This window comes from Ranitomeya imitator, chromosome 2 (assembly GCF_032444005.1).
Source record: "Ranitomeya imitator isolate aRanImi1 chromosome 2, aRanImi1.pri, whole genome shotgun sequence".
NCBI classification, from domain to species: Eukaryota; Metazoa; Chordata; class Amphibia; order Anura; family Dendrobatidae; genus Ranitomeya; species Ranitomeya imitator.
The window spans coordinates 272,350,828-272,364,687 of record NC_091283.1 but is presented as its reverse complement, the minus strand read 5'-3'; the positions used below and the strand labels follow the sequence as shown (position 1 = coordinate 272,364,687).

At 52.8% G+C, this 13,860-nt stretch overlaps 1 protein-coding gene and 1 pseudogene across 2 annotated transcripts in view; one reads left to right on the top strand and one right to left on the bottom strand.

The window, feature by feature from the left end:
- The window catches only part of DNAH9 (dynein axonemal heavy chain 9), a 165,720-nt gene that overhangs the window by 21,926 nt on the left and 129,934 nt on the right, over positions 1–13,860 (bottom strand). For both annotated transcript variants that reach the window (XM_069749229.1, XM_069749230.1), the window contains 3 exons: positions 13,340–13,510; positions 13,132–13,254; positions 413–606 (listed from right to left, as the gene is read on the bottom strand). In XM_069749229.1, coding sequence (XP_069605330.1) covers positions 413–606; positions 13,132–13,254; positions 13,340–13,510 — 488 coding nt within the window. The remainder of the gene's footprint in view (positions 1–412; positions 607–13,131; positions 13,255–13,339; positions 13,511–13,860) is intronic.
- On the top strand, positions 1,694–4,076 carry LOC138667859 (uncharacterized; annotated as a pseudogene).

The window sequence follows — 13,860 nt, the reverse complement described above, 5'->3', positions numbered from 1 at the left end:
TATAGAACTTACCAAATGGCTGCAATGAAACAGAGTGAAAAATGTAAAGGGGTCTGACTACTTTCTGTGCCCACTGTATAACTGTGCTATGATCTCTTACATGTGCTGCAGGACAGAGATCTACCACTATATGTCACCATATGGCGGTATTATCAGTGTCGGCCTTTGTGTAGAGATTCATTTTCAGGAGCAGCGCGGTCATCGGCTAACGTTCCCCTATATCTTAGGACGCTACCGTAATTGTAATCAGGATTACCAGTTAGAGGGCCCCTCAGATGTTTCGCCCCTGAGCTGAACCCCAGCGACACCTCTGCTGAGAGGTGAATCCACTCCGTCATGTGAACGGAGGACTGCAGATGTGTACATCATAACCACCTGTAGCGCCCAATACAATGTGAGCGGCAGTCCTCACCTGACGGCGTAGGTCATCCGGTCGGGGCGCAGCGCCCTCATCATGCACAGCCTCTGCAGGGCGCTCTTGTTCTTCCATTCTTGGGGGAACTTTTCCTTCTCCGGACATTCGGACTCTACAAACTTCTTCCAGCGCTTGGCCGATCCTTCTATGTCTCGGTCCAGGTTCCTGAACTCGTCCATGGTTGACAGAGCCTACAGCAAGCAGAGGATGGTGAGGAGGTCGTGCTCATCCTGAGCCACCTGATACAAGACAGTGCAGAGGATGCAGGGAGCCGATGCTGCAATTTTGGCCACACTCGACTATGCATCTGCGTCTGTGGCCTCCATTAGACTGCAGATGTGAGGGGGCACTGTACAGGAGCGGGCGATGCAGCTGTGAGACGGAGCTGGACGGGCACCATGCACAATTACTCCTGTGGGGCAGAGGAGACGACAGAGCACGACCCTCCAAGACATTGACCTCCGGATTACACATATGGACTGACATTTCACTCTCTACTCCATTATTTCCTTTACAGTTCCCGATCGGCTCAAGACCAATTGTACAGACCACTCTATAGCGCCCCTGTACAGCGGGGGACAACCTATGTAAGTATGTACAGCGGGGGACGTCCCGTGTCAGTATGTATGTACAGCGGGGGACGTCCTGTGTCGGTATGTATGTACAGCGGGGGACAACCTATGTCAGTATGTACAGCGGGGGACGTCCTGTGTCAGTATGTATGTACAGCGGGGGACGTCCTGTGTCGGTATGTATGTACAGCGGGGGACGTCCTGTATCGGTACGTATGTACAGCGGGGGACGTCCTGTGCCGATATGTATGTACAGCGGGAGACGTCCTGTGTCGTTATGTATGTACAGCGGGGGACAACCTGTGCCGGTATGTATGTACAGCGGGGGACGTCCTGTGCCGGTATGTATGTACAGCGGGGGACGTCCTGTGTCGGTATGTATGTACAGCGGGGGACGTCCTGTGCCGGTATGTATGTACAGCGAGGGACGTCCTGTGTCGGTATGTATGTACAGCGGGGGACGTCCTGTGTCGGTATGTATGTACAGCGGGGGACAACCTATGTCAGTATGTACAGCGGGGGACTTCCTGTGTCGGTATGTATGTACAGCCGGGGACGTCCTGTGTCGGTATGTATGTACAGCGGGGGATATCCTGTGTCGGTATGTATGTACAGAGGAGGACGTCTTGTGGCAGTATGTATGTACAGCGGGGGACGTCCTGTGTCGGTATGTATGTACAGCGGGGGACGTCCTGTGTCGGTATGCATGTACAGCGGGGGACGTCCTGTGCCGGTATGTATGTACAGAGGAGGACGTCCTGTGGCGGTATGTATATACAGCAGGGGACGTCCTGTGTCGGTATGTATGTACAGCGGGGGACATCCTGTGCCGGTGTGTATGTACAGCGGGGGACGTCCTGTGGCGGTGTGTATGTACAGCGGGGGACGTCCTGTGCCGGTATGTATGTACAGCGGGGGACATCCTATGTATGTATGTACAGCGGGGGACGTCCTGTGTCGGTATGTATGTACAGCGGGGGACGTCCTATGTCAGTATGTATGTACAGCGGGGGACGTCCTGTGCCGGTATGTATGTATGTACAGCGGGGAAGTCCTGTGTCGGTATGTATGTGCAGAGGAGGACGTCCTGTGGCGGTATGTATGTACAGCGGGGGACGTCCTGTGTCGGTATGTATGTACAGAGGAGGACGTCCTGTGGCGGTTTGTATATACAGCGAGGGACGTCCTGTGCCGGTATGTATGTACAGCGGGGGACGTCATGTGCCGGTATGTATGTACAGCGGGGGACGTCCCGTGCAGGTATGTATGTACAGCCGGGGACATCCTGTGTATGCATATACAGCGGGGGACATCCTGTGTAGGATTCCTGAAGGGAATTACGCTACTGTTGTTTTTGGGTTAGCTTCGGACCCGTTTAATCGAAGCTGGTGGCAGCGACCGTGTGCAGACTTTTGGGTGATGCTGTAGTGACTGCGGCGTTGATAATTATTGTTCCTGCCTGAGTGGGAGTAGTTTATCGCGTTGCTGCAGCGTGCCCAATAGCCAGTACATAGCAGGCAGCCTTTCTGGCGACTAATTACCCCAGGTGCAGTACCATATCTGACCTAAGAGTAAGGGGGGCGCCAGAGAGCTGCAAGTGTTAAGTGGAACTGTAAGCGGGATATACATAAATCCTTGCAGTTCGTGGTATATTGCAGAGCAGTGGGATACCTAGAATAAGCCCCTGCTGTAAACTAAGAGGTCAATAGCCTTGTGTGTGTTTTTTCATCACATTGTGACCCCCTGCACATGTGATAGCCGTCTGTTGGCCTAAAGTCATCCCAACCCGTGACGTAGGGGTGACGGTCACGGTGTAAATCGTGACAAATTGGTGGCAGCGGTCAGGGATTCCTGACAAATTGGTGGCAAGGCGGTGGGATATTAGAGCATTAGTGATTTGGTTTGAGCAATCATTCCCCTCACTAAAAACTTGCAGAAAGTTCTTGCGAGGACTCTGCGCAAATAAGTTTGGAGAACGAACTCAGTGTTTTTTAGTCTTGAGATAATTGCGTACTGGTAATTATCCCCTCCCTTTCTCTTCGTTTTTCTGTCCTATCTTTTATTTGGCAACCATGGTTGTGCTGGGAGAAGTCTTTTATGAGCAGCAGACCATAGACACCCTTGTTGCCTTATGCAAGTCACAGCACATTGACTTTGCAAGCAAAAACAAAGCCCAACTGGTCGCAGATCTGGTGCAATGGGAAGCCGCTCTAGACCACTCTCAGAGCTCAGAGGCCGCAGAAGCCAGCACAAGCGAACATGGTGCTGCAGCAGAGGTCCAACCACTGAATGCTGGCCCTGTTAGCAATCCGGGCAAATTGGACCCCCACCTGCAGGCGGCCTTGAAAGAATTCCCCACTGACGACCATGAGGGACGTCGGCAGCTGATTCAGCAATACCAGGAGCGAGCCGAGCGAGAGGCCCAGGTCCAGCGAGCCGAGCGGGAGGCTGAGCGAGCCGAGCGGGAGGCTAAGAGAGCCGAGCGCCAAGCCCAGCGAGCACATGAACTGGATATGCTCCGGCAGGGGGGGATGCCCTCCACCGCCCAGAGACGTGAGCCCAGCAGCGCTCAGACACCGAAGCCCCGGCCCGATCACTTCCCTGTTATGGAAAAGGTTGGGGACTTGGACACTTTTCTGCGGGCCTTTGAGAACGCCTGCAGACAGTATCGGCTGCCTAAAGATGAATGGGCCCGATACCTGACACCAGGGCTGAGAGGCAAAGCTCTGGAGGCGTTTGCTGCCCTCCCTCAAGAACAAGATGGTGACTATGAGGCAATCAAGCAGGCTCTGATAGCCAAGTACCAGCTTACACCCGAGGTGTACCGTAGAAAGTTCCGGACCCTCCAACGTGGCCCACACGACAGTTACAGTGATGTGGTGCATGGACTGGGGACCCACTTTGACCAGTGGACCCAAGGACTGTCAGTGACCACCTTTGCACAGCTGTGAGACCTGATGATCAAAGACCAGTTCTTTCATCTTTGCCCAGCTGAGGTGTGACAGTTCGTGATGGACAGAGAACCCAAAGACGTGACGAAAGCAGCGTAGATTGCCGATGCCTATGAGGCCAACCGTAGATCGGAAGCGCGGAAGCCAGTCACCACCAGCTGGAGAGGGGGTAAGCCTGCATTCAACGCCAGTACCCCTGCCAGCTAACACACCAGAGGTCCTGGCCCTGTAGCCAACAACACCAAACCTATCACCGAACCTCGCCTGTGTTACTACTGCAAGCGGCCGGGTCATATCAGTACCCACTGTCCAGACAAGAAGAAGAACCTCCCAGCCAAGGCCCTAGGGCCTAATGCAGCAGTTCTTTTCGTGGGTGGTGTGGTTGGGAGGGTGTGTGACAACGTACAGCACGTCACGGTGGGAGGCCATGTTGCTACAGGCCTCAAGGACACCGGGGCTGAACGAACCCTCATCTGACCCGAACTGGCGGCCCCTGAATAAATCATTCCGGGGAAAACCCTAACTGTCACTGGGATTGGGGGCATCAGCTGTCCCTTACCGATGGCCCGGGTTTATATTGATTGGGGTGCTGGGAGCGGGGTGAAGGAAGTGGGGCTGTCTGATAATTTGCCCACTGATGTTTTGTTGGGGACTGATTTGGGGAGGATTGTTGCATACTACGTCCCTCACACCCCTCCCCAATCTGCTAATAAGGGTAGCATTAACCCTGATGATGATGATGATGATGATGATGATGGGAAATCGCATGTGTTACCTGACCATGCTTTATCTTGTAATGATGCATCTAATAACCATTTTTTTCCTAGGATTGATGGTGAAAATGTTGTGCCAACTGAACCTGATAATGATTTTTCTGTGAAGGTTAATGTGTCCATAGGTACAGGCGTGCCCAGCCACGTCGCTCTGCAGAGTGAGACGGCTGAGGAACCTCTAACATGGGCAAGTGTCGGTGCTACAGGAAATGGGGAGATGCATGGGAACTGTGAGGAAGGTGATGCCATGAAAGTGACCGGTGCCACCAAGGAAGGTAACTGGCCCATAAGTAGCACTGCCCCTGGAGTGTTGGGGGTGGATGGGGAGGTAGAGCACATAGCAGCGCCGGCTGATGGGTCTGTAGAAACCCCCGGGGAGACAGCCTATGTAGCTGTTGTCACCCGCAGTCAGAGTGCCCGGAACGCAGAGAACTGTCTGCCTTCCGGACCCTCCTCAGTCATCACTGTGACTGAACCAGAGGTGGAGCCAGAGCAGGTCCAAGAGGGTTCCCGTGGGGAAGGGACCCTGATGTCGCTTCTGGCTTCCCCTAGCCAGGAGTTTCAGGCCACTCTGCACACAGATGCGAGCCTAGAGAGTTTGAGACAACTTGCCGGGACGCTCTTCTCCGAGACTGATAAGAAGAAGGTGTTCTGGGAACGAGGAAGGTTGTACCGGGAGACAGTACCCTGAGAATCACAAAAGGAGTGGTTGAGGGAAAGACAGCTGGTCGTCCCACAGCAATTCTGCGGTGAGTTGTTGCGGATTGCCCATGAGATCCCGCTAGCTGGACACTTGGGGATCAGCAAAACTAAGGCCTGGCTGTCTCAACACTTCTATTGGCCTAAGATGGGGACAGATGTGTCAAACTACTGCCGCTCCTGTATCACTTGTCAAAGAGTGGGGAAGGCGGGGCCTGCTCTTAAGGCTCCTTTGATTCCTTTACCAGTGATAGAGGAGCCTTTCCAGAGGATCGCGGTGGACATTGAGGGCACGCTGGCCGTCCCCAGCAGCTCTGGAAAGCGATATATCCTTACTGTGGTAGACTACGCTACCCGGTACCCAGAGGCAGTAGCTCTGTCGTCAACTAGGGCAGATAAGGTGGCGGATGCCCTGTTGGCCATCTTTTCAGTGTAGAATTTCCCAGGGAAATGCTTACTGATCAAGGGACCCAATTTATGTCTCGCCTAATGGAGGCTCTCTGTAAGAGAATGCAGGTGAAGCACCTGGTATCGAGTGCGTATCACCCACAGACCAATGGCTTGTGTGAACGCTTCAATGGTACCCTCAAACAGATGCTACGCATGCTGGTTGAGACTCAAGGGCGCGACTGGGAGCGGTACCTCCCACACCTACTGTTCGCTTACCGAGAGGTTCCGCAGGCCTCGACGGGGTTCTCTCCCTTCGAGCTCCTGTATGGCAGGCGAGTCCGGGGACCCCTTGGGTTGGTAAGAGAATCCTGGGAAGAGGAGCTGAACCCTTCTGAAGTGTCCATAGTGGAGTATGTCATGCGCTTCCGTGACAAGATGCAGACCTTGACGCAGTTGGTGCATGACAACATGACGCAGGCTCAGGCTGACCAGAAGCACTGGTACGACCAGAACGCCCGAGAGCGGACCTACCACGTGGGTCAAAAGGTGTGGGTGCTGGTCCCCGTACCAACGGATAAGCTTCAGGCAGCCTGGGAGGGCCCGTACGTCGTCCACCAACAGCTCAACCCGGTCACTTACGTGGTCACGCTTGACCACGCTCGGGGTAGGCAAAAGGCCTTTCACGTCAACATGATGAAGGCTCATCACGAACGTGAACCTTTCATCCTACCAACGGGGAGGAAGACACCCTCCTGGACATGCTGGCCCAAGCCCAGGCCAATGGGTCCATCGAGGACGTGGAGGTAAGCGCCTCGTTAACTGAACCCCAGCGGTAGCGGGGTTACACTGGAACCCTTCCGGGTCGTGTTCTCCAACCGACCTGGGAGGACTGAGTTAGCAGTCCACGAGGTGGACATCGGGAATCACGCCCCACTACGGCGAACACCCTATCGAATCTCTGACCAGGTGCAGCAGATTATGCGCCAAGAGATCGATGAGATGTTACAGCTGTCAAAGAGCGCGTGGGCCTCACCTGTAGTTCTCGTGCCAAAGAAAGACCAGACCACCCGGTTCTGCGTGGACTACAGGGGGCTCAATGCCATCACAGCCTCTGACGCGCACCCAATGCCGCGCATCGAGGAGCTGCTGGATAAGTTAGCTGGCGCAGATTACCTAACAATAATGGATCTGAGAAGAGGATACTGGCAGATTCCCCTGAGCCCCGAGGCGCAGGAGAAGTCCGCCTTTATCACGCCCTTCGGACTGTACGAGTCCATGGTCATGCCCTTCGGCATGAAGAATGCCCCTGCCACTTTCCAGCGGATGGTCAACCTCCTGCTTCAGGGACTGGAGAAGTACGCCGTGGCGTACTTGGATGACATTGCCATCTTCAGTTCCTCCTGGGAGGAACACCTGCAGCATCTCGAGGAGGTGCTCAGGCGAATTCACCAAGCAGGACTGACTATCAAGCCGGGAAAGTGCCAGATGGGCATGAGGGAGGTTCACTACCTGGGGCACCGGGTAGGCGGGAACACCCTGAAGCCAGAGCCGGAGAAAGTGGGCGCGATCGTGATCTGGCCCACTCCCGTGACCAAGAAACAGGTGATGTCCTTCTTGGGCACTGCAGGGTACTATAGGCGCTTCGTACAGCACTATAGTAGCCTGGCAAAAACCATTGACGGACCTCACCAGGAAGAAGCTACCCCACATTGTCAACTGGACAGATGGCTGTGAGGGGGCTTTCCAGGCGTTGAAAACCGCACTGTGCAACGCTCCTGTGTTGAAAGCAGTCGACAGCAGTCGACCGTTCTTGGTGAAGACCGACGCCAGCGAGTTTGGCCTTGGTGCTGTGCTCAGCCAGGTTGACTCGGAGGACCAAGAGCACCCCGTGTTATACCTGAGCCGGAAACGTTTGCCGAGGGAAGTGGCCTACTCCACCATCGAGAAGGAGTGCCTGGCCATAGTCTGGGCCCTGCAGCGCTTGCAGCCCTACTTGTACGGTCGCCCCTTCACTATGGTGACCGACCACAACCCTCTGCGCTGGCTAAACGCCATGTGTGGAACCAACGGCAGGTTGCTACGCTGGAGCCTTGCCCTTCAGCAGTTTGACTTCACCATTGAACACAAAACGGGCAGAGAGCATGGGAATGCAGATGGACTGTGCCGCCAGGGTGAACACCCTGAGGTGCGCATGGAGGCATACCGTGGGGTTCTACCTCCCTAGTGCACACCAAAAGGGGGAGGTGTCACGATATGGTATGAAATATCATATAAGTAGTTTCTCTTGTTAGCAGGCTAAAAAGCTCCCCTTCCCTTTCACTCAGCTAAGAGCTGCCTTGCCAATGTACATGGGGGAAGAGCGTTTTATTGCCTAAAGGAATTTTTACGACCAGGTTAGAATCTTCCTCCAGCAAGAACTGGATTCTAAGTCTCTAGAACACATGAAAGTTCTTTGTTTTGTTTTTGTAAGATATTTTAAGTTAAGAACACGAAAATATATATTCTTAATCTCCCTCAGTGGATCTGCCCATCCCTCTAAACACGGGCTTCTAACTCCATCTGGTAAAGAAGTAGAGATTTCTCTGTAAATATGTACCCCAGATAGGACATATTTGATCTCATTAGAATGCCCACGTTAATCCGAGATGAATGCTGGGTTTGTTATGACTGACATGTTTTGTAGCGGAGTTATAGAAATTACATATGGGTTAGGGTAAAATTAGTTAACTGAAGAGGTAGGAGGGACGAGGTGATCCAACCCCTTTCTGGGATGTTACAGGCCGCAGCTATAACTGTCTGCCCAGATCCCCAGCACATTCTTTTTGTCTTTTTCCTGGAGAGCCCTGAGCACGTCCCATGAACTGGGACGTATGGAAACTCCACTAGCCTGGGTGCCTGCAATGCTCTGAGAACATGTGAGTGTTATCTTTTCTCCTGTAATCCCTTTATGTTATAATTACCTTGTACATATTTGCAATTGTCTCATTTGTAACATAATTTGTAAAATATTTTGATAAAACACTGCCTGAAACTTTTGATGGGGTATATTATTTAATACTAGTTCGTTCCCCTGTTCTAAACCGTACCCTAAGTCTCCTGAAGGGAATTACGCTACTGTTGTTTGTGGGTTGGCTTCGGACTCGTTTAATCGAAGCTGGTGGCAGCGACCGTGTGCAGACTTTTGGGTGATGCTGTAGCGACAGCGGCGTTGATAATTATTGCTCCTGCCTGAGTGGGAGTAGTTTATCGCGTCGCTGCAGCGTGCCCAATAGCCAGTACATAGCAGGCAGCCTGTCTGGCGACTAATTACCCCAGGTGCAGTACCATATCTGACCTGAGAGTAAGGGTGGCGCCAGAGAGCTGCAAGTGTTAAGTGGAACTGTAGGCGGGATATACATAAATCCCTGCAGTTCGTGGTATATTGCACAGCAGTGGGATACCTAGAATAAGCCCCTGCTGTAAACTAAGAGGTCAATAGCCTTGTGTGTGTTTTTTCATCACATTGTGAAGTGGAGGGATAACTAAGATAAGCCCCCCTGCACATGTGATAGCCGTCTGTTGGCCTAAAGTCACCCCAGGGGTGACGGTCACGGTGTAAATCGTGACAAATTGGTGGCAGCGGTCAGGGATTCCTGACAAATTGGTGGCAGTGGTCAAGGATTCCTGACAGTCCTGTGGCGGTATGTATGTACAGAGGAGGACGTCCTGTGGCGGTATGTATGTACAGCGGGGGACGTCCTGTGCCGGTATGTATGTACAGCGGGGGACGTCCTGTGTTGGTATGTATGTACAGAGGAGGACGTCCTGTGGCGGTTTGTATATACAGCGGGGGATGTCCTGTGCCAGTATGTATGTATGGGGGGGACGTCCTGTGTCGGTATGTATGTACAGCGAGGGCATCCTATGTCAGTATCTACAGCGGTGGACGTCCTGTGTCGGTACGTATGTACAGGGGAGGACATCCTGTGGCGGTTTGTATATACAGCGGGGGACGTCCTGTGCCGGTATGTATGTACAGCGGGGGACGTCCTGTGCCGGTATGCATGTACAGCGGAGGATGTCCTGTGCCGGTATGTATGTACAGTGGGGGACATCCTGTGTATGTTTGTACAGCGGGGGACGTCCTGTGTCGGTATGTATGTACAGCGGGGGACAACCTATGTCAGTATGTACCGCAAGGGACTTCCTGTGTCGGTATGTATGTACAGCCGGGGACGTCCTGTGTCGGTATGTATGTACAGAGGAGGACGTCCTGTGGCGGTATGTATGTACAGAGGAGGACGTCCTGTGGCGGTATGTATGTACAGCGGGGGACATCCTGTGTCGGTATGTATGTACAGCGGGGGATGTCCTGTGCCGGTATGTATGTACAGCGGGGACGTCCAGTGCCGGTATGTATGTACAGCGGGGGACGTCCTATGTCGGTATGTATGCACAGCGGGGGACGTCCTGTGCCGGTATGTATGTACAGCGGGGGACGTCCTGTGTTGGTATGTATGTACAGCGGGGGACATCCTGTGTCGGTATGTATGTACAGCGGGAGACGTCCTGTGCCGGTATGTATGTACAGCGGGGTACGTCCTGTGTCGGTATGTATGTACAGCAGGGGACAACCTATGTCAGTATGTACAGCGGGGGATGTCCTGTGTCGGTATGTATGTACAGCGGGGGACGTCCTGTGTCGGTATGTATGTACAGCGGGGAACAACCTATGTCAGTATATACAGCGGGGGACTTCCTGTGTCGTTATGTATGTACAGCGGGGGACGTCCTGTGTCGGTATGTATGTACAGCGGGGAACGTCCTGTGTCGGTATGTATGTACAGCAGGGGACGTCCTGTGCCGGTATGTATGTACAGCGGGGGACGTCCTGTGTCGGTATGTATGTACAGCGGGGGACGTCCTATGCCGGTATGTATGTACAGCGGGGGACGTCCTGTGTCGGTATGTATGTACAGCGGGGGACGTCCTGTGCCGGTATGTATGTACAGCGGGGGACGTCCTGTGTCGGTATGTATGTACAGAGGGGGACGTCCTGTGTCGGTATGTATGTACAGCGGGGGACGTCCTGTGTCGGTATGTATGTACAGCGGGGGACGTCCTGTGTCGGTATGTATGTTGTTGTGAATTCTGTGGCAGAGCTCCTTCCTGTGGTCACAAGTGGTACTTCGGCTGATTCTCTCAGTGAGCTTCCGTTGGTGGAGGAAAGTGGTACTGCGGCTTCTGAGTTTCCTTCCTCAGGTGAGTGGTGAAGTCGTTAGGTGCTGCTCTATTTAACTCCACCAAGTGCTTTGATACTGGCCTCCAGTCAATGTTCTAGTATTGGACCTGTTTCCTCCTGGATCGTTCCTGTTGCCTACTGCTCTGCATAGCTAATTTCCGCTTTGCTATTTGTTTGCTGTATTTTTCTGTCCAGCTTGTCTATTTGTTTTTTTTCTGCTTGCTGGAAGCTCTGGGACGCAGAGGGTGTACCTCCGTGCCGTTAGTTCGGTACGGAGAGTCTTTTTGCCCCCTTTGCGTGGTTTTTGTAGGGTTTTGTGTTGACTGCAAAGTTACCTTTCCTATCCTCGCTCTGTTCAGAAAGTTGGGCCTCACTTTGCTAAATCTATTTCATCTCTACGTTTGTCTTTTCATCTTAACTCACAGTCATTATATGTGGGGGCTGCCTTTTCCTTTGGGGTATTTCTCTGAGGCAAGGTAGGCTTATTTTCTATCTTCAGGCTAGCTAGTTTCTCAGGCTGTGCCGAGTTGCATAGGGAGCGTTAGGCGCAATCCACGGCTGCCTCTAGTGTGGTTGGAGAGGATTAGGGATTGCGGTCAGCAGAGTTCCCACGTCTCAGAGCTCGTTCTTTGTTTTTGGGTTATTGTCAGGTCACTGTATGTGCTCTGATCTCTATGTCCATTGTGGTACTGAATTACCTTATCATAACAGTATGTACAGCGGGGGACGTCCTGTGTTGGTATGTATGTACAGCGGGGGATGTCCTGTGTCAATATGTATGTACAGCGGGGGACGTCCTGTGTCAGTATGTATATACAGCGGGGGACATCCTGTGTCGGTATTTATGTACAGCGGGGGACGTCCTGTGTCGGTATGTATGTACAGCGGGGGACGCCCTGTGTCGGTATGTATGTACAGCGGGGGACGTCCTGTGTTGGTATGTATATACAGCGGGGGACATCCTGTGTTGGTATGTATGTACAGCGGAGGATGTCCTGTATCGGTATGTATGTACAGCGGGAGACGTCTTGTGTTGGTATGTATGTACAGCGGGGGACATCCTATGTCAGTATGTACAGCGGGGGACGTCCTGTGTCGGTATGTATATACACTGGGGGACTTCCTGTGTCGGTATGTATATACAGCGGGGGCTTCCTGTGTCGGTATGTATGTACAGCAGGGGATGTCCTGTGTCGGTATGTATGTACAGTGTACAGCGGGGATCGTCCTGTGTCGGTATGTATGTACAGCGGGGGACGTCCTGTGTCGGTATGTATATACAGCGGGGGACATCCTGTGTCGATATGTATGTACAGCGGGGGACGTCCTGTGTCGGTATGTATGTACAGCGGGGGACACCCTGTGTCGGTATGTATGTACAGCGGGGGACGTCCTGTGTTGGTATGTATATACAGCGGGGGACATCCTGTGTTGGTATGTATGTACAGCGGGGGACGTCCTGTGTCGGTATGTATGTACAGCGGGGGACATCCTGTGTCGGTATGTATGTACAGCGGGGGACTTCCTGTGTCAGTATGTATGTACAGCGGGGGATGTCCTGTATCGGTATGTATGTACAGCGGGAGACGTCTTGTGTTGGTATGTATGTACAGCGGGGGACATCCTATGTCAGTATGTACAGCGGGGGACGTCCTGTGTCGGTATGTATATACACTGGGGGACTTCCTGTGTCGGTATGTATATACAGCGGGGGACTTCCTGTGTCGTTATGTATGTACAGCAGGGGATGTCCTGTGTCGGTATGTATGTACAGTGTACAGCGGGGATCGTCCTGTGTCGGTATGTATGTACAGTGGGGGACGTCCTGTGTCGGTATGTATGTACAGCGGGGGACGTCCTGTGTCGGTATGTATGTACAGGGGGACGTGCTGTGTCGGTATGTATGTACAGCGGTGGATGTCCTGTGTCGGTATGTATGTACAGCGGGGGATGCCCTGTGTCGGTATGTATGTACAGCGGTGGATGTCCTGTGTCGGTATGTATGTACAGCGGGGGATGCCCTGTGTCGGTATGTATGTACAGCTGGGGACATCCTGTGTATGTATGTACAGTACATCAGGGGGCCTCTCCACATTAGTGTTGCACCCACCTTGATGCCACCCCAGGACTGGTTGGAGAGGAAGTCCACGGGGCTGCTGAGGCCGGGCTGAGCCGGGTATCTCAGGAGAAAGTCTAACTCTGCGGAGTTTATCTCCTTATTCATCAGCAGGATCTGCAGGAGAGAAGACGAGATGTTCCTGTTTGCTTCATTCCAGATGATCAGACGGTCCGTGACGGAGTGTTGGACCCGGAGGTACCTGGAAGGCAAGTTGTGCCGTGTATGTCAGCTTGTCGCACTCGAACAGCCCCCTGGTGGTGTACTGGAACACAGAGAAGGTGATGCTGTCGATCAGGTTGGTCACCCGCTGCTTCAGCACCTCGTCTGTCGGAGCCTTCTGCACGGCCTGCTGGAAAACCACGCTGAATGCCTGGGAAGGACACAAAGCCCATGTTATAGCGCAGAAGTCACCTATGCATGCATCAAACCAGGAAGGGCTCCATCATTGGAGGAATCAATCGTGGATAACCTGCCTATCTAGGCTCCAGCACTAAAACGGTAGACTTTTTTTTCAAAAGTAGCCCTCCGCATACTACCAACTGAAACCAGACTGATAATTAATCTTCACAGCAAGCAGAAAAGCGACATGTTCTTGCTTTAGCAGTCATGAGTGTACTTTGCTGACATCTAGTGGTTACATATGAAAACTTCATTGTTTTATTCATTTTTTTCTCATTGACTAAATAAAGGAATACCGCAATAAGTAAATGGGTCTCTTGT